Raw genomic sequence first — 20229 nt, 5'->3', positions numbered from 1 at the left:
AAAACACTTGTGGAACAAGCTGAGAAAAATGATTATTCTAGAAATTGCAAGAGTCCAAAGCTGGGTTCTGTACAGTCAAGCTGGGCTCTGATACAGCAATTCTGATGAAGCAGTTTAAACAAACAAACAAACAAATCACAGCAATAGGGGAAAGGAGAGGTACCTTCCTAAGGGCCTTACAGCCATGGATCCACTGTCCTAAGCTGTGTGAAGCAGAGGCTGAATTACTGAATAGCTGTCCAGAGCTGAAAGGGCTCAGGGGCTGCTCAGAGCTTACTTGGCTAAGGAATTTCTGAACTTCTTGCCAGCACACCGGGCCTTGCTGCCAGCTCCTCGAATCCCGAGGAACTGGTTGTCCTCCACCCAGTTCTGGTTGTCAAAGTGCACATGTCTTGAGCAGACCAGTGCACATCCCTACCACCCGGCTGGCGAGGAAAGCATCTTCAGTCTCCCCAGAGTGATGGGTACCCCAACACCCCTCCCCTTGGCCTGGTGCAGCCTGCGCTTTGGAATAGACAATGTCACAGAGTCAAACTGCTTCACCCTAAGCCAGAGGCAGCTGCATGATTCCTCATCCACAGCCTCAGCCATTTACATCAGCAAGATCATCCTGTGACGCACGGACATCTGCACCAGCAATGAACTTCATCCAAGCTGCCCAGTCAATCTGCTCAAAGGCTGCTTTTGCCAGACACTACCAGTCCCCGAGGGAGGACAGGTATAGAGCCACCTGCTGCTCCCCTGATGGGTTCATCAGGAGACTTTCAAGTCCAGGACACACCTCCCAGACCTGAAGAGCTGACAGGCAGCCACAGAGAGCCCATTACAGCCTTGTTTGTGTAGCTGGCTTTCCTGACTCTATTCGGGGCTTCTTTATTTTCCAGGTTGTTAGGAGCAAAGCCCTCTTCATTCCCCTCATTGTTAACAGCTTTATTTCTCCTTAATAACATTGTTCAAGGTTGTGGCAAAACTTCACTCCAATGCACAAGGCTTCCTTGAAGTTTGCTGCACCAGCAGGAAAGACCACGAACTCCTGCCACCGAGCTGGCCAGCATGAGAACCACCACTGATCACATAAAAACTGCCACGTGCAGGATGACTTTACAAGTGCCAAACACGTCAGCAACGGGACAGTACAGGGGTGTCCCCTGCTCAGCAGCTCCAGCTTCACGGGCAGCACTGGACAGCCTACCACGCCATTCGTACCAAACCCAGACTTGGCCTCGGGCATCAAATCTATCGTTTCTGCTAACCTTCTCCTGTTTCAGAGTCTGGTTTTCTTGCTACTTGGGGCAGTCCCAGTGGCTTCTCTCACGTGCTTGACATCCTTTGAAGATACCTTCATCTATATAATCAAGTCCTGTCATTATCCCAGATCTTTAGGGCTTCAGTGACACCTGCTGAGGCACCTCTGGACATGCAGGTCTGGAGAACCCTTTGAGGATAAGGTGGCTTTCTCGAAGTCTATCAAGGATGCCCACAATAGCTGAAGTTCTCTCCGGCATGGAGTCTGAAGACAGCCATGCCTGATCTCTAGCACAGGCTCTTGCTGCCCAAGAAAGGGACAGATGGCACTGCAGACCCAGCAGGGAGTGACAAACCCACCACAAGCTTCCGCTCTCTTCCCCTGAGATCCTCACTAGATATTTTAATTTTGAATAGGGGCAGATGCACATTAAAAGAGAAGAGACCAAAATCACAAAGACCACAGCATATATTATGAGAGCTATGACTTTTCCAGGTGGCACAAATATTATAAAGACAATGTCTCAATACCTCCATTCCTAAGCTTCAAATTCAATGAATGCAGACACCCCAAATTATAAACTCTTGAAGGAAAGGAAGACGCATGGTTAAAAAATCCTCCTCACATGAGTGACATCCTGAAGTCTGATGTGCCAAGAGCCTCTGCCAGGTGTCAGAACAAAGCAATTTCCAGGGAGAAGGGACCTCGGATGCATCACCTGGTCCAGTCCCTCACTCTACAGATGATGAGTCAGAGGTCCACACACCTAAGTTCATGCCTATGTTCAAATGAGGAGTTTAAGTTTCTCCAGCCTCAGCTCCGTGAATACAAGCTCAGTGTTCCTTGCATCATCTGCCTCCCTTCTTGGTCAAGGTCACTGCTGAATTCCAGAGCAGGAAACTAACTCTGTGACCCCAGACTCCATCCCCCTAAATTGAGCATTTCCTTTGCTGCTCCAGGTGCCGAACTCTTCTGCCACCTATCAAACTTGGAGGATAACTATCCGCTCGATGCAGAAAAACAGGCATGAGACTTCATCTCAACATGGAAAAGTGGAAACTAGTTTCAGAATGGTTTCTCATGCTCAGCTGCTTGCGTTCATGTCCGACTGTTTGTGACCCCATGGACTGTACAGCCCGCCAGGCCCTTCTGTCCATGGGATTCTCCAGGCAAGAATACTGGAGTGGGGGGCCATGCCCTCCTCCAGGGGATCCTCCCGACCTAGGGATCGAACCAGTGTCTCTTAAGTCTCCTGCACTGGCAGGCAGGTTCTTTAACACTAGCTCCACAGCTCCGTGGTAGAAGAAGTTTCAGTTCACGAAGGAAGCATCTGTCTACACAGTCTCCAGAGACACTGTCACCAACCCTCCAAAGGGCTCAGGGAAGGTAACTGTATGACAGGCAACTCACTAAGAGAAGCAACAGAAGGCACACTGGAACTCGAAATATCTTTCATGGCTTTTAGTCACTAAACGGTAATAACATCAGAAAGAAAAACATAAGAAGCAGGCGTACCAAACCTAGGTGACTTTTACTTTGTTCTAACACTGGTGCTCAGAATTGTTACAACCTGGCCCTCTGCACCTGCTGAGGCACCGCTGGACATGCAGGTCTGGAGAACCCTTTGAGGATAAGGTGGCTTATCCTTACCTTAAGCCACCTTATCTGCACTGCCTCTGTCACCTGTCACACAGAGGATATAATGAGGTCTACTGCTCACCGAAATAATACTTAACTCTCATACATTTTGTTAATCAAAACCCCCTCCTGCAGCCAAGAGCAGCGCTCAGCAGGCTCTCGGCGGTCGGGCACAGTGGCCAGGGCACTCAGGTTGTCCGCCTGTAGCACGCCGGTCATCACATCCTCTGCGTGCCTCACTGCCTGCTGCGGAAAGCCAAAACTCAAAAAAGATGTGGGTGGTATTTAGGGGGAAAGATGGGTTTTTGTTTCTGAAACAGCAGGGTGAAGAGCTGAGAAACTGCAGACCTGGGGAAAGAGGAACCCAAGCAGGAATAGGGCGGGGTGGGAGGGTGCGGACCGTGGGGGCAGATGCCTTGATCCTGGTAAGATGAGGAAGCAAATGCAAACTGGTGAACAGGGAGAGGGCCTGGCAGAGACTTGGGCCGGGGCAGGAAGCTGGGGCCCTCTGTGGCTGGGGCCCTCTGTGGCCGCGGCCCTGGCTCCATTGGAGCCCCCGTGGATCTGGGTGGAGGGGAGGCGAGGCTGAAGGTAAGTGACGACAAACTAAAATCTGTGCACCGTCAGCGCACCACCGCGTGGCCTGGCTGCTGGGAGGTGAGCAAGTCCCTGCCAGGCCTGCTGGACTCACTTAATGCACTGGATGGCTGTTCATGGAGCACGTACACTGAGCTGAGAAGCTTCCCTGTCACGACCACAAAGACATGTTCTCCCACAGATCTGTGTTTTATTGTGAGCTGGAGCGGACCTTACCAGCTTAAAGGAGGATATAGGTCATGGCCCCTCTGCTCTACTTTCCCCAGCACGGTAATCTCCCGGAAGATCCAGTCAGCTGGTCTTGTTTCCCAGCCTCTAATCTGTCTCCTTCCTCACATTCCCACCTCCAGTCCTACTGACCCCTTCATTCCTTCTATCCATGTCCACCTCCAAGGCAAAGACTGGTCGCCACAGCCCAGGTGCCGCAGCCTTCTCCCACGTCTGCCCCCACAGCCACCACCAACGTGCCCCAGGCCTCCCTGTTCTTCTCCTGGCGGGATTCCTTCCAGCTTCCAAGGGTAGCCTTGGCAGCCTGGGCCCTTCTCCCTCTGGTTTCCTGGCAGTCTGAACTACTCCCAGCCACATCTCCTGAGGGTGTCTCACCTTCACACCCCAACAGCCTCCCCTCTCCCCACAGCCCTCAGCACTATCGCCTAGCCTGCCTGTCTCCTCTCCAGCTCCTGTAACCCTGCTTTCTGTCCTGGGGGAGCACCGCTGCTTCAGCCCTGCCCACTTCTCCCCAAACACTGTCCTCTGTGCAGTACGCTGGCCTCCCTGCTTCCGGCACAGGCTGCTGATCCACAAAGCCCCTTCCCGCCTTTTCCCGGGCACACAGCTCCATGAAGTCTCCCAGCTCCCTATGCACTTAGGCTGAGTGCTGTGACTGCTTTTAAATGAGAAAATGTGAGTGGAAATCACATGGGCTGCCCCGAGGCCTTGCCACGAAAGCACCCGCGCACGTTCTTACCCGCACATGCCCCTTCACATCCAGCTGGGCTGTGAAACTTACTCTTAGAGCAGAGGCAAATGTCTACGTCAGAAACGTGAAGGACAAAATAGAAAAACAGGTAATAAGCCGCCGGAGTCTGTTGTACGTCTCATGCTGTGCAGCACAAACAGCACTGGGAGTATTCAAGCTGGCGGAGAACAGCCCCGGGCTCTGACGAAGGGCAAGGGACAGAGGCTGAGTTGTGTGATAAGGACCGGCAGTCTCCCTGCCCCATGCCACATCCTCAACTAGGATAGGGGAGAGTCTGGAGACTCTGACCTTGGAGCCAGAGGGTAAGATCTGTAGCTACCACAGAAAATGAAACCACAGTTGAAAGATGAAGACAGGAGAGCCAGGTTAACAGGGCCAGCCAAGCAGCAGAACCAGGCAGAAAGAGTGGTATGAAGTGGGGGCGGGGGAAGGGTGGTAAGGGCACTGGCTGACTCAAACGCCACACCTGGGGGAGAACAGAGTAATGGAAGGGGGACCTGGGAGATGGAATTAGGTGACAAGTTTGTTACATGCAGAGTAAGGCGTCCCCACCCCCACCCCAGGTAAACAAGAAAGCCATTGTGGGATCTGAAGCAGAGGAGCTCAGTGGAATGTGTTTGGGGGTTAATCTGTGGTGGAATGCAGCCGGGAATCCACAAGAACACACCGGCTAGGGACCCAGCCCCCTACTCGGTACCAGCCCCTCCACATCATGTGCTCTCTGCAGGTAACCTCACCTCTTTGATGATGTCCCAGGATTCATGATCATGGCACTCAAGTCACACTTACCCTGTTAAGGAGCAGTCTAGAATGCCCTAAACTTAACTTCGAGACTACTCAGGCCCTGGAGAAAGTTCACCCCTAAGGGGGATGGGGAAGCTGCATTCCCACGCAGGTATCACAGGAGGTTCATTAGCCAAGGCCGAGGCTATAAGCACAGACAGAGCCCAGTAAGCTACAGAGGGGACCCGAGTGTGGACCAGGACAATGATTTGCTCCTGGAGATATCAGTCGGGATTTCCCTGGTGGTCCAGACTCCACGCTTCCAACGCAGGGGACATGGACTTGAACAGGCTGGGGAACTAAGATATGTTGTGCTTCTCAGCCAAAAACAAAAACATAAAAAGGTGTCATCAGATACTACCAGTATCAGGACATCAGACTTGGGGAAAGGAAGAGACCTAAAGTTGACAATCCAGTCCAACTTCCAGAAACCATGGCTCACATTCCACGAGAAAATATCTATAAGGTACAGTTAATTAGCAGTTCCATCCACAAGCCCTCTCATGAATTGATCTTGTTTTGTACTTCCAACGTACTGAAGGGTGGGAACTGTCATCTTCATTTTACATACCAAGAAGCAGTAAACTATGCTGAAACTGAGATTTCAACTTTGGTTTTCTAAACAAGTTGTCTTTTTAGCTGGCCTCGTTTATCAAATATGAATTCCTAACAGATTCTTGGCCAATTTTGAAGATGAGGAAGACACAGTATCTTGAGGAAATAATGATTTAATTGGAAACAGGCATGAAAACAAATGCACAGAGTAAGAGGCTACAAGGGCTATTGCTGGAGGTCCAACTACAGAGGACAGAAAGGTGGTCGGTCGTGGCCTGTACATGCAGACATGTAATAAACGGCCACCTAGTGAAATCCTTCATCAATCCTACTGAGCGGCTGTTAATACTATGAGCCAGGCACCACTCGGTATGGGAGGTTCAACAGTGAAGAAAACAGATAAAACCTCTGCCTTAAATTTCTGGTGGGGGAAGCTTACATTCTTATTGCAGATAGATGGATAGATGAATGGAAACATGGTTAGGTGGACAGACAGATGTGTCTGGGGGAAACCATCAAAGTCTTCATGGAGCAGATGAGTCTTGAACTAATCTCTTATAAACTGAAGACAAGGTGTTGGTCAGGGGAAGGAGGGGAAGTCTGGGAAGCTCTTCAGGAGAAGCAGCAAAGAGAGAACCATGAGGGCGTTCATCAGTCAGGGCTCTCTGGGGACCCTCGCGTGGGTCATCCCCTGGGGCTAAAGTGTTGAGGGCAAGCAAGAGATGAAGGTAGGGAGGGAAGCAGGAAGGGGCCATGTAACTTGGGTTTGTCGTGCAGGTCGTAAGGAATCTGTGAAAGGTTTTAAAGTTAATAACAAAACAGTACCATTAAGCCCCAAATACAATGAGGGGTTCACATGTTGGAAAGAGTCTTCTTTCAAAGTAGCTTGTTTAGTAATCTTACTCTTTACTAGGAAAAAAAAAAATTCTAGAACAGTCACTTGGAAGAGGCAGTGTAGGTTTAGAAACTGAATATTTCCTGATTAGCCAACCAAGCGCTGATGTTTGTATTGCTTTAAGAGAGCAATATGCCTATCACCACCCCAAACTTACATCCCTTCCTACAGGGTCTAAAGAAAGAGCAGCCATTCTTCTCAAGTAACCATTCCATAAAGGCCAATTCATAATATTCATCCTCAGATAAGCCACTGAACAATGACCGGCATCCGCCAACAGGCCACCCACCCAGGCATGTTTTATACTGTTATAAAGACTCACTCCACAAGCTCAGGTCTTTTTACCAAATAGCAGAAAACTGTACAAGAATCATAACTGGTTCCCCTACAAAAGGGAAAGAAGATCTTGCTTCCCGAAAACAGGATTAAAACATAAAAATGCAGCTTTTCTTTTGTCTCCGCCCTGGGAGAAAGGAAGAGGCAGCTCACAGAACCTGCACACACTTTTTCTGCCCGGTCAACTTGGTTGCCGAGGTGAAGCCCACCGCACCCCCCAACCCGCCCCTCAGAGCACTCCTCCCCTCCCCCACCTACGCACCTCTTTGGAGCACCAGGCACATTTTGGGTGGATTAACAGGCACTCTTCACATGAGGTGGCACTTCCACTAGTGCATATGTTGAGACCTTCAAAGGAAGATAAAGATGCAGCCATTAGCTTCCAGCCATAAACTCCATTAATGCGCTTTTGCATGGGCGGGAGGAGTCACTTCCGTCTCTAACAAGGGGCCTCCCGGAAGCTGAAGGGTGCAGGCCCTGTGCTGATCGCAGGCCTCTGCTCACTGGCAGAAGCTAAACACTGACGGTTTCTGAAGCACCCACCGCATGCACGCTTGCATTAGCAGCTCCCGTCGCTTCTACTGTGCCTGCCAGGAGTCCCACTGCCTTCTTCCTGACACAGCAGGCCCTGGCTCATGGAGAACAAGGCCCCTCTATGCTCAGTCCAGACAAAATATCATAAATAGCACAAAAAGCAAATTAAAAAAGAACTGATTGATCTTCTTCAGACGTAAGAAAATCCTAAATCAGGTACTGTCGCACCAAATACACAGTGTACCCAAAGACAGCAGCAAAGTCCTTAAAGAAGAATGTAGCCGAGGAATACAATGCCAGCTTAAGATACAGGGTATCTATTAATTCAATATATCTACTAATAGATCAAGAAAATACATATCATCTGGGGAGATAATAAAAAGGTATTTGACCAAATTAAAAAGCCACCCATTCAAAGTCTATCCCTGATGTTCAAAAAAATATCAGAAACTAAAACTAGAAGGAAACGTCCTTGTAAAAATTATTTACCCTCCACCCTCTGTCCCCATCCCATTAATCTGTGGAGGGGTCTCCTGAAGCAAACTCAAGTGTGGTATTCAGGTCAAATCCATTGTCCCCCTCCTCCCCCATCTCCCTTCTCCACTGTATGCCCCTCCCACTACCATCCCCAACAGCAAAGGCATCCTTGGTGAAATTTATCATCACCCAAGTCTTTTCCTTCTGGGACAGATTTCTTTTGACCAAGAGCAATACTTACTGGCTTCTCTCTAAACAGATGTAACTTTATTTGGTCCTCACAGCACTAACAGACCCACTGGTCTCTTCTGCTCATTGCCTAGAGGCTCACTGGATAAATGGAAAAAAGAAAAACCCAGGGCCACCAGCCCTAGGAAGAAGGGCTCAGATCATAAAGGGGAAAAACAGAGGCAATAAGATTACCAAGAGAGTGTGGAGGAGAAAACGGGGAGGTTGAGACTCTTCCCCAGCTTCACCAAACAACATAACAATTATTGGTTGTAAGACATCTTAAAACTATAACATTTCTCTAATTCGGTCATTTTAATTCCTTGATTCTTCTTTGTCACTAGCAGAAAGAATCCTATAGAAACTGGGTGACACAGGAGGCTGCACTGAGTCATTGCATTGAGGCACTAGAGGGAAAGCCACTTGGGATGAGAATGGCAATGAAAGTGGGAGAAACTGGCAGGAGCTGAGGGGCTGGGAAGAAAGAGGGGTGACTTTGGGAGCCCACAGAGGGTGAGAATGATGGCTTTTCCCAGCCAGAGACCCTGACGTGGAACCCTGGGCACTTCATCTCCACCAACTGCCACCCTGTTGGGACCCCACCTCATACCACCAGAGCTGGGGACCCCAATGTCACTGCCAGACCTGCAGTGGGACCTCCTGTACAATGCTGGACTTGGAATGCATTTTACAGGAGAAACAAAGCCAGGACCAATCACCCTGCATGCCTCATTTCAGGAGGAAGAGTCCTTCGCAGGTCCAAACATTCACCAGGAAGCTATCAGAATTCAGCCCACAGGGAAGTTGGGCTTGCAGTCCACCTGCTTACACTGACAACCTCCTTTCTCACTTTAAAATGAATCCACTCACTTGGAGACTTTCAAACAGTTACCTGAGCCTGTTAAAAAAGAGAAATGATTGCAGGAAAAGTTTCAAACGGTCAGTTTCATTGTTGGGTTAAATCTCCTTACCTGAATCACTTCGCTGTACAGCAGAAATTAACACAACACTGTAAATCAACTATACTTCAATTAAAAAAAAAACAATATTCCCCAGAATATTTAGCTTAAAGTTGACATTAAATAAATAGATGTGGGAACTTCCTTGGCAGTCCAGTGGTTAAGAGTCCACCTGCCAATGCACGGGACATGAGTTGGATCCAAGAGGATCCCACATGCTGTGGACCAACTAAGCCCGTGAGCCACAACGACGACTGGGCCCAGGAGCCACAACTACTGACGTTGTGCACCCTAGAGCCCCGGCTCTGCAACAAGAAAAGCCACCACAATGAGAAGCCCTCACATGGCAATCGGAGAGCGGTCCCTACTCGCTGTAACTAGAGAAAGCCCGTATGCAGCAACGAAGACCCAGCACAGCCAAAAATAAACAAACTTAGAAAAATAAATAGACATGGACAACTAGAATAAAAAAAAAAAAAAAAAACAACCAAAAACTCCTTATCTGACAGAAACCACTGGCCACGCAGGGGACAGAATCAAACCTAGAATGAAAGTGACTTTTCCCCTGCTCTCCTCCACCTTATCAAATACACATCCAGGCTCTTGTGGCATGTCATTTGCTTTGACATATAAAATAACTTCTATAAAGGATGCATAAAATCATCCCTATAAATCATTTCTATAAAATCATGGAACTGCAGAACCTTGGAGCTAGAAATGCTTTAGGATCAGCTAAGTCATCTCATTTTACAGCTGAAAACCTGAGAAAACAAAAATAACTTGGGAAAAATAACAAGGAGCCCAGTCTTCCGGTAAGAGGTCAGAAGGGGAACCAGCAAGCAAGTACCCATATGGGGTCTCTACGCCACCCAGACACGGGTCATGTGACCAGTGAGTTCCAGGGTCCTCTGAAGAAGATGTTCAACAGGACCTCAGAAAGGAATTTGAGGTTGGATGTCTCAATTATGTCTCTGCCCCAACTTACATTAATTCACAAACGCCACTTTCTAATTACCAGGGCCTCATCACTGAGCTCTGGGACCTTGGATCAGAGATCTCGGGTTCAGAGCTTTAGAGCTCCTCCTCTCTGACCCATATCACACTGGGCTCTGCTCTTCTGCTTTGTTAGCCTAAAAGACCTTGGACAAAATCCTGAAAGAGGATCCACAGATGTGACAGGCATCCGGTATGAAAACATATTGAACAACTGTAAAATATCTGTCACACTACATTCTTAATCGTTTCTGTTACTTCTTACATATTCAAATGCAATAGTAGTTTCACTGCACTGACAGTGATTCCACTAAAATCAGGTTGCTATATTTTGTAATAACAAAATGGAAAGTAACCTTTAAAAACTGTATAAAAAATTAATTTTAAAATATAAAAATAAAATTAGGTTGCTGTTGAGACAAATTCAAATTCAAGAAACCCTGCTCTATGCAATTTCTAGACGCCAGGTACTGGACTAGGGGAAGCTAGAGACACAAAGATGAAATGACCCAGGCTGTACTCCCTGGGAGCTCACGGCTGCCAGGGACAAGTCATGCCAGTCCTGCCAGGCACTCTGGGAACCAAAAGCATAGACCGTGTGCTGCCATGTGCCCCAGCGCCAGTGCTACTCCTCTGGCATCTCCCCTCCCTCCACCTATTAATATTTCAGTGAGTTTGGATTTGGCTGGATGAGTCAGTCGGCACCAGTAGCACTCTGAAAGGAAGGAAGTAATGAATAAAAACTTAAACAGCTGCAGTTCACAAATGTCAGAGTGTTGTGTCTAGGTCATAGTAATAGGTGCTAGAGGCCCAGACAGTGGCCACAACTTTTCTTGGTTACTGTTTGCACGGTGACCACTCCCAGCTCAGTGTCAATTGCCTGCAGCCCTTAATGTCTCTGCAGCCCTTAATGTCTCTGCAAACCATCATCTGAAAATACTTTCTCCTTCCGAAATTCAATGACTCATCCCTCCCTATTATCAATCTTATCCAGGCCAAGCCGATCCTTCCTTCAAGATGCATGATATGTTTCTCCTAATCCAACCCTTCCTGCCTGCACCCTCCTTCAGCCCCACACAGCCCAAAGCCAAGCCCTCCGCAGGTTTCTGCGGTCGCCTCCTGGCCGGTCTCCCTCCATTCAGCCTCTCCACACCTCTGTCTACCGGATGTGGCCAAGGTCACACAGTACCCACTGACACACACCTCCAGCAGTTGGAATTTCCTGATCTAAAACACTCCATGGGATAATAGAAGTGAGTCCCAAGACGGAGCAGCCCTACTGGCAGGGAGAGAGGAGACAGGACACTACTCACTGGGAATAGTGGGAAACACACAGTGAGCAAGTAAGGTGTGCATGCACCCTGGAAAGCACACAGACAAGAACAGACCCTGCCATTAATGTCTGTGCAACCACCTTTAAGATACAACTGAGAAGCCAGCGAAAGAAACACTATCCTGAATTACATTTTACCCATTGTTTTCAAGACAACAGAAAATAAAAACATCTCATCATTGTTGTCTGGGAGGAAAAAATGGTAAGGCACTGGAGTGCTTCTCCCCATGCCCTGAACCACAGCCACTCATGTGTCACATGATAGACAAAGTCTTTCCAGTGCTGGATCTAGCAATTAAAGTCATCGGTCTAAAGATGTGACCACAAAGTGTAAATACACCCTAGAAAGGATCTGTCTCATTCGTATCTTTACTGCCGTTCTGAACGCCAGACATCTGCAGAACATTCAACAACATCACCTTTACAGACATGACTCGCTGTTTGAAAAACATCAGTTCATATAAAGGATACTATGCAGCTTTAAAAAAGAATGTGCATGCTCTCTGTTCCCTGCATACTGGTATGACGCTCACTCTGAGACAGTTTTCACTAAGTTAACATAAAAGGCAAGGTGCAGAACAGTGTGTTCAGTGCTGCCTTTCAATAAAACTGGGGGAGGGAGGTTTGTAGTAAACATATAAAAATACTATGGACCCATAAGAAACTGACAGGGATGGTCTGAGCAGGGAAGCAGGTCGGGTCATGTCCCAGACTAACCAGCAACAAGAATGAAAGAGCAATCTCTCACCCTACACTGGGTATGCTTTTAAAAAGTATGTGAACCTACTACCTATTCAAAATTTATTTTTAAAAAGACAACTGACCACTTATATGATCTTCCTCTAAAAATTCATAACTCCACTCTAATCATTAAAAAAAAAAAAAAACAGACAAATCCCAGTGGAGGGACTATCTACAAAATACTTCCTCAAAAATGTCAAGGTCATTAAAAGATAGAAAAACTGTCACAACCAAGAGGAGCCTATGGAGACATGACAACTCAATGTAATATGGTGTCCTGCACGGGCTCCTAGAACAGAAAAAGAACATCAGACTTAAACTAAGAAAATCTAAGTATGGCTTTAGTTAATAACAACATACTGATGTGGTTCATGACTTGTAACAAATATGCCATGTGCATGCAAGATGCAAACCGCAGGCAAAGCTGGAATCGGGGCGTATGAGAACTCCCGTACTAATGTCTGTTTTCCCGTAAATCTAAAACTGTTTTACATATTTAAAAAGTTGAGGGTTTTGTGTGTTTTTTTTTTAAAGATCATTGAAATCATTCTGGGAGTGGGGAGGTGGGTAGGAATCAACCCAGTACCAATCATTCTGTCCATATCAGGGACCTAAAGGTAAGTGTTGTTTTTTGCTGTTGTTTTGTGAGAGCCGGGCAATTTACCTTATAGCAGGTGAGGCAGACCCCCTCCAACTTCCAGCCTCCTCTAAAAGACAGAATATGCAATGAGAGGGAGGGAAGGAGAGGCCCATTCTGCTCCACCCAAGGGATGCAGACAAGGCTTCACAGAAGACAGAACATTTGGGCTGGAGTCATGTGATAAGGAGAGGACACCCTGGCATGAAAGACCCAAGAGCTTGTTCTGTCACTTACTGGCTACATGACCTTGGGCAAGTCATAACTTTTCCTGGCCTTAGAATCCCCCTGCAAACAATTCATGGGTGACAAAAACAACCTGTATCATAGGTGCCAACTCAAAAAAATCTTGACAGACTCAAGTGAGTTCTCTCGCGCGCGCAACTGTTTCTTCCTAACAAGCTACATGCATAGTCTCTGACCTCAAAGCTAGTTGTAGAAGGCGGCAAGGAGGTGAGGATGGGTCACTCTGCCTCCAACACACACATGCATACAGAGTACCAAACCTTGTGTCCATCCATTCATTTAACAAATATTAGTCAGGCACTATTCTAAGCACAGATGAATACAATGACAAATAAAACCAACAAAACTCCCTGCTTTCATGGAGCTTATGTCCTGACTGGGGGCTGAATGCTCAGAGAAGATGAACCATAAACCAGATAAGCAAGTACACTAGAGGGTAGTAAGTGCTAAGGAGAAATACCAAGGAATGCAAGGAGATAGGAAGAACGTGAGGCAGGAAGTTGCAGTTTGCCTGAGTAGGACACACTGAGAAAAGGCCTTGGAGGCCTGCGGTGCAGAGATCGGCAGGGAGAACATTCCAGGCAGAGGGAAGGCCTGTGATCTAGCCCGAAGAACAGTGATGGGACTGAAGTATGTGAGGGGAAGTAGTGAGAGGCATTAGGTGGGGGCGGGGGAGGGGGTGGTCAGGGGGCATTCATGCAGAGCCTGGTAGGGGCGTTCATGCAGAGCCTGGTAGGACCCTGGCAAGACTTCTGGAAGCCACTGGAGGATTTTAGGCAGAGTAACACAATCTAAGTTGAGTTTTAACAGGATCATTCTGAGTAAGAGCTGAGTATAACTCTACAAGAGACAAGCAACTATTTTTTAAAAACTGGTGGGGGCGGGAACTAGCATCTACCACAGGGAAGGTGTCACGGCCTTCCCTGGAAGCAAACTTTTCACCATGTAGCCCAGGAATCAAACCCTGCAATCAATAGAAGCAGCAGCCTCACAAACAAATGGGTGCCTATAAAGTGTTCCTTTACATTCATAAAGGTCATTAATCTCATTTCAGCTTGAAAGAAGAAACACACCACAGCCCTCAGTCCTGGTGTATTGAAAATACCTGCGATGCGACCCCACCCCCACCGCCATTAGCCCAGCTGCTCACTGCCACGTGAACGGGGTATTATCATTTAAGCACTAGGTAATCACCCCACATTACATTAAAACTTCAGAATATTTCCGTGAGCTGGCTGGGGAAGAAAAAGTAGTTACCAGGGTAGGCAGGCACAAAGGGCCTTTTGCCAACTACTTAGATATATTCATTCTCTGTTGCCTCAGTAGCTAAATAAGCATGGAGAACAAGCAGGAGAGGAATACTAATTAGAGCTAATTAGACCCTACCCTCTTTTGCCTCAATCGCCTTTATTAAAAGTCCCCCTAATTCAAGGATGATGGCGCTAAAGTGTAAATACCTAGGGTAAACAGCAGCCGACCCACCAAGCACCCTGGTTTGCATTTCTAAACCTTTGCCTGGTTACCTGAGAGCTGCAAACCCAAGGCCAAATTCCAACAGCCCCATCATGGACCACGGAAATCGTGGCGGTGGGGGAATGCTGCCAACAGGAGTCCAGTAAATAGGATAAAGGGCTCTCCTAGGATTTAGAGCATTCTAATGTGCAGGGCATTCACTAAAAGAACATTTGATTTTTTTTCCCCCTTTTAATAAACGATGACGGCAAACATGACTCCAGTTCTGCAGCCCAGTCAATGCCATACCCCTCCCTCCTTAGTAGAGAGCAAGGGCCTCCCCAAAGAGAAACCCTTCCTCGGGTCCTGTCTGCAGGTCTTTGCTAATAAGGAGAGCAAAGAACTCTGGGATGGGGGTTTGTCAGCCTGCTGGGGACTTGTTTGAAGTGAGCCCCCTTAAATTAAGTCTGTTTCCTGCTGGATTAAACACACAGAGGAAAGTAGTGCAAAGCAATAGACCGGTAACTTAACCACTGATCTAGGGACACCCAGGCAGGCAGGACCCTGCGGATCACCTTTTTCTCTTAGTGGGTAATCAAGGTTTTTCTATCAAATTCTGTCCTAGTAGCAGAACACAAATTGGACAAACTACCTGCAGTGCTTCAAGAAAAAGAGAAAACAAGGGAAGGAAGAGAAAAGAAAAGCTGTTTCAGACTTGCATTTTGAAAGCTTGCAGTTGGCTCAGCAACACTGGAGAAATCACACAGATATGTGTCAGTCCCTGGTAACCTTGAGAAGCTCCAGGGCATTAAGAGGGAGGTGGCCAGGTCTGGAAGCCAGTGATGGGCTTGCTCTCCCATTGCTCTGCTGATCCATGGAGGGATGGCTGGGCTCTAACACAATTCCAGAAGAAGAGACAGCACTGGAAATAAACCTCTGTGGGCTCAATGCTTTTTTCCCTACCTAAATTGTGTCATGCAGGACAAAGGGCCCTAAACCAAAAAGTTATGAGGCGTATGCACAAGGAGAGTGGGCAAATCACTTCACTATCCCGGGCCAACCCTCAAAATGGAGATCATTAAAAAGAAAAATATGAAATTTGAAAAGCAGAAATCACAATGCAAATGGAAAATAATGGACTGAAAGAACTATTTCCAACTGGAAGTATTTAAGTTTTTATCAGAACCAGGATGTCAACCTGTAAGGAAACTAAGAAATCATCTCCTTCAACAGTTCCTAAACTTTTGTATTTCAGATTATGATTTAAAAAGAAAAAAAGAGAAGGTAAAATTTATATAGGATTGCCAATTTTTTCATTTGCTCAAACAAAAAACTACCCTATTATCACTACAAATTATTTTTTAAAAAAGTTTGCCTAATAATAAAAAAGAATTTCAAATTAAAGGACAGTCCTTGTGAAGCAGGGGGCTGTTGGCAATAACATCTTCCTGTGTATGACACAGGCTATATCCCTCTCTTTGCCCTTCCCTGGGGACCCATGAGCAATGGGCACTGGTTGCCAGATGGGTGTTTGGAAACCAGTGATTCACTCCAAGCTCTGGACTGATGAAAGAAACCTGTTACAGTAATAAGTCTGAAATATCGGCTAAAAAAGTTTTTGTTTGTCTAGACCTCTCCTCTCTCTCAGACAGCAACCTTCACTGCCTTCATGTAAATGAAACTCTGCAGGGGACCGTCCTCCCTTCCCTCTTGGCCAGACACATGGTTCGGAACAGCAATCAAGAATTTTGGGCTTGAAAGTGAACGGAGAACCTCAACACAATCATCTCCTACCGGAAAAGAGAAAAGTCTGGAGCTTCCTGCTTTTAGAGGGGACGGGGTAGGGGTAGCTCCTTCTGCCTGGCAACCCCAGCGCCAACAAGAGCATCCTTCCTCAGCAGTCTCCCAACTCTGAAAACTTAAAGCAGGTAACTGAGGGTCCTCACACAGCCGCCAGCCCAGAGCAGGATCGCGCGAGTGCAACTGCACACCCCCTGCTCCAGAATCCTTCAGAATCAGGGGGAGTACGCTGCACGGGGTGTTTGTAAACTCCGACATAAAGCCAGGCAGAAGGAAGTAGATCGCGAGATCCCAGGTAGGGCTTGGTTCCCAAATGGGGCTGTGGTTTCGGACGCGGGTCTCCCCTCGGGTATGCGGGAGCTTGGGGGAGGAAGGGGTGTTTACATCTTTAAAGAAAGGCGGCTGGCCTAGGCGGGGTGAAACTCTAGGATTCGCCAGGAAACCCTGGGCATCCACGCTTGCAAAAGTCTAGCCCTCGAGAGTAGCCGTGAACTCCACGCTTTGGCTCCGGGTCACGCGCCTCCAGTTACCCCTCGCTCCCCGCGATCAGGGCACCGGCTGCATCACCCGGCGCCTCCCAGCAGCCCGGCCGCCCCGGGCCGGCCACAAGGGCCGCTTTGTGCCGGGAGTTGCAGAGTCCGGATCCCGACGCGGGGCTGGCGGCGGCCCTCCCCGCGCACTAGGCGCGGGCGCTCGCGGGCTAGGTCAGCAGACGGGCAGGGCTGTTTACACAGGAAAGCTCCTCCTCGCCCGGGAGGGGACCGGGGGCCGACGACAGCCCAGCGGGGCTGCGGCGGGCCGCGCGCGGGGTGGCGCACGCAGTCTGAAAGCCCCCCACCCGGTCGTCCCCGGCGGCTCGCCACCTGGGGGTGTCCCCGAGGACGCCTCCCACCTTCAAACAACTGCCCTGGCCCCTGCCCCTCCAAGACGCCGGCGGGCGGCTCACGGCGCCACGAAGTTTCTTTCTGCACAGCGGGCGGCGTGGCTTACCTGGGAGCCGGGGCACAAGCGCGCAAAGCCCGAGGAGGCAGGAGAACAGGAGCTCGGGGGCCCGCGGCATGGTGGGGCGCCCGGCTCAGCGGCTGCGCGGGCGGCGGACTCCGCGGGGGCGTGCGGCCGGGGAGCGGGGGCGGAGGGCCGGGGGCCTCGGCCGGACGGGAGGCGGGGGCGGCTGCTCTGGCCCGCGCCCCGCCGCCACCATCCCTCCCGCAGCGCTCGCCGCCGAGTCCCGGGGCCGCCGCTGCGCCGGCTCGCCGGCCGGGACGCCCGGGGTGTCGCCGCTCGGGACAGCCCCGGCGGGCGGTCTGGGCAGAGGCGGGACAGCAGGCTCCGCGCTGCGGCCGCGACTGTGGCTCCGCGACGCGTCCCGGGCCGAGGCTCCCCCGCGCGCCGGCAAACTCTTGCCAGTCGCCTCCACCCCTTCCCTTCCTTTCCTCGCTCCGGCCCGCCGGGCTCCCCTTTCCTCCACTCCTCACTCCTCCCCTTCTCTCCCCTTCCCGGCCCCCGCCCGGCTGCCACACGGTCCGCTGACGGCGAGGCGGGGCGGGCCGAGCTCCGCCCCTCGCGGGGACCGGCCCGAAACGCGAGGCCGAGGGCATCCAGGTGGAAGTCGCTTCCGGCGCACCTGGAGGCCGGAGCGGGGGTCTAAATCCCGGGGTGGGGTCTGGGGTCTGCCGGGCTTTCCTAGCAGCGTGGGCCTGCGGGAAGGCGGCAGGTCACGCTCCATCCGAGAGCAGAGATTACTTGGGGTTGCTGAATTTAAGGGGGCGGGGGGAACCATGCAGCGGCAGTCTGGTCTTCCTTCCCAAAGCAGCGCTCGCCCGAGAGGCGAAAGGCACCGGCGCGTGTTACCGCGAGGAGAGTCGCTCCATGGGGAACGTGGGGCGTGGAGGCACACCTGAAACACACTCTCCTCTCTTTCAAGTTTTGCCCTTTAACACGGATTTGAGATTGGTCAATATGTCGCTATTACGCGTTTTTCCTATCTCGATACGCTGGCGGTTTCCGTAAAGCGGAACAAATTAAAAACAGATGCTCAGCCTTTCACCTTATTCTTTATATCTGAGCTGGTTCTAAAACTGACTGTAAGGGATGGGGTGGGGAGCTTCTCTTAACAGCATGTGCAAAGGACCAGGTGGGCTTGGGCTGTGCCACGTTAAGACCGGAATGGTTTGTAGGCCAAAGAAGAGGCGGTCTTCACGTAGAAGGAGATAACAGTAGAGCAGCCTAACACGTAGAGCAGAAAGAGCACACGGCTAGCCAGACGCTGAAATGTAAATACCCTGTTAACTCTTGAAATCCTCTCCCACAACTCTGCTGTTAACCAGGTGAGAAAACTGAGGCAAAGGGTTAACGTGCCAAAAGCGACAGAGCTGGATGCCTTGTCCAAAAGTTCAGAGTGCCTTTGACTAGAAGCAGAAGCAGCGAAAAAAACAAAGTGATATGACCTTTGCAGGTCAGGAACCAGTCCGACAGATGGCTCTGGGGAGGGAGCAGTTCTAACTAACCAGATTAGGGAGTTTGGAGTTTAATTGTGCCCTCCCACCCCACATTCTACCTAGGTGGTGGCCTGATGCCAGAGGAAGTCAATTTATTCTTGTGGTACAGTGTGCATAGAAGCCAAGCTCCAAGTTCCACTTGAAAGAGGGTTTCAACCATAAATTGCATGTAAATATCACTGTACCCTAAATGTTCCCAGTGTTTATTCTGATGTAAGAGTCATGCTTGTCCTTAAACTTTTTCCAGTAAAACTGGTGCTGCTGGAGCTTCTCCAGGTTTATCTTGGGTCTTTCTGCCTCAGCTGAATGACCTTGGGGCTACTCTTATCCAAGCTTGAGAGGCAATGATTATAATTAATGGGCAGCCAGTAAAAGAGTTTGAACTGAGAGGTGTCAGTGCTGAGTGGTGATTTTCAAAGATTTGTCTGTTAAGGATGTGATGGATAGATTAGATGGAAGGAAAGTTGCAGAAATTGAGTAAGTATTGCATTGATAAGTACAATTAAAAACTTGCATTTATCAAGCATCCTCTAAGTTTATAGCCTGTGGTGTCTGGTATGTGCACCACCTCCCCCACCCCAGCATGGCCCTTCATGGCCCTTCACTGTTCAGCCCCAACACACACTCCTGTTTACCTGGACTGCACCTGGAAAGAGCTGCAACCAAATCTGCCCTCCTCCAGTCCCACCCTGGTGGTTTCCAACCTGCCCAGACCTGCCATAAACCACTGAATCCCAAGTGATGACAACATTCTTCCATGTTCCATTATCTCAGAACTAGTTTGGAGGTGGGTGCCTCTTCTAATTCCTCCCAAGCTTTTGTTTTCTGTTGTGTGGCTTTTTCTTGTCCAGTCACCCTTCATTCTTTTTATCAGCTAGAGTGGGGAAGTAAAGCTTGGCATGTTAGTCTCTCAGTCGTTGTCATGTCTGACTCTTTGCTCCCGTGTGGACTATAGCCTGCCAGGCTCTTCTGTTCATGGGATTCTCCAGGCAAGAATACTGGAGTGGGTTGCCATTTCCTTCTCCAGGGAATCTGCCCGACCCAGGGGTTGAACCTGGGCAGATTCTTTACCATCTGAGGCATCAGGAAGAGTGGAAGTGCCCTTCAAATGCTTTGACTTTCTCTGAAGAACAAAGTCAGCATGCACTGATGGTCCCTCTCAGGCAGGAGACAAGGCCATGCTTCCCACAGCCACTGGAATATTAATAGTTCTTGTGGCTGCCTCCACAACATCCCATTTCTGATCATTGCTGAGCTTCTGGACCCAAAGGAGGCTGCTGGTTGGACTGAGTTTGAGTCGCA

The 20229-nt window shown here is 49.3% G+C and overlaps 1 protein-coding gene across 1 annotated transcript in view; it reads right to left on the bottom strand.

Moving 5' to 3' along the window:
- ITGB5 (integrin subunit beta 5) overlaps positions 1–17568 on the bottom strand; it is a 112867-nt gene extending 95299 nt beyond the window's left edge. Inside the window, exons 1-2 of the mRNA XM_040250287.1 lie at positions 17420–17568; positions 7292–7377 (exon numbers count right to left, since the gene is read on the bottom strand). Coding sequence (XP_040106221.1) covers positions 7292–7377; positions 17420–17489 — 156 coding nt within the window. The 5' untranslated portion in view covers positions 17490–17568. The remainder of the gene's footprint in view (positions 1–7291; positions 7378–17419) is intronic.
- Between the last annotated feature and the right edge of the window lie 2661 nt (positions 17569–20229).

Source organism: Oryx dammah, unplaced genomic scaffold (genome assembly GCF_014754425.2).
Source record: "Oryx dammah isolate SB20612 unplaced genomic scaffold, SCBI_Odam_1.1 HiC_scaffold_2, whole genome shotgun sequence".
Taxonomy (NCBI): domain Eukaryota; kingdom Metazoa; phylum Chordata; class Mammalia; order Artiodactyla; family Bovidae; genus Oryx; species Oryx dammah.
Note: the sequence above shows the minus strand (reverse complement) of the source record. Positions and strands in the feature narration are given on the sequence as shown.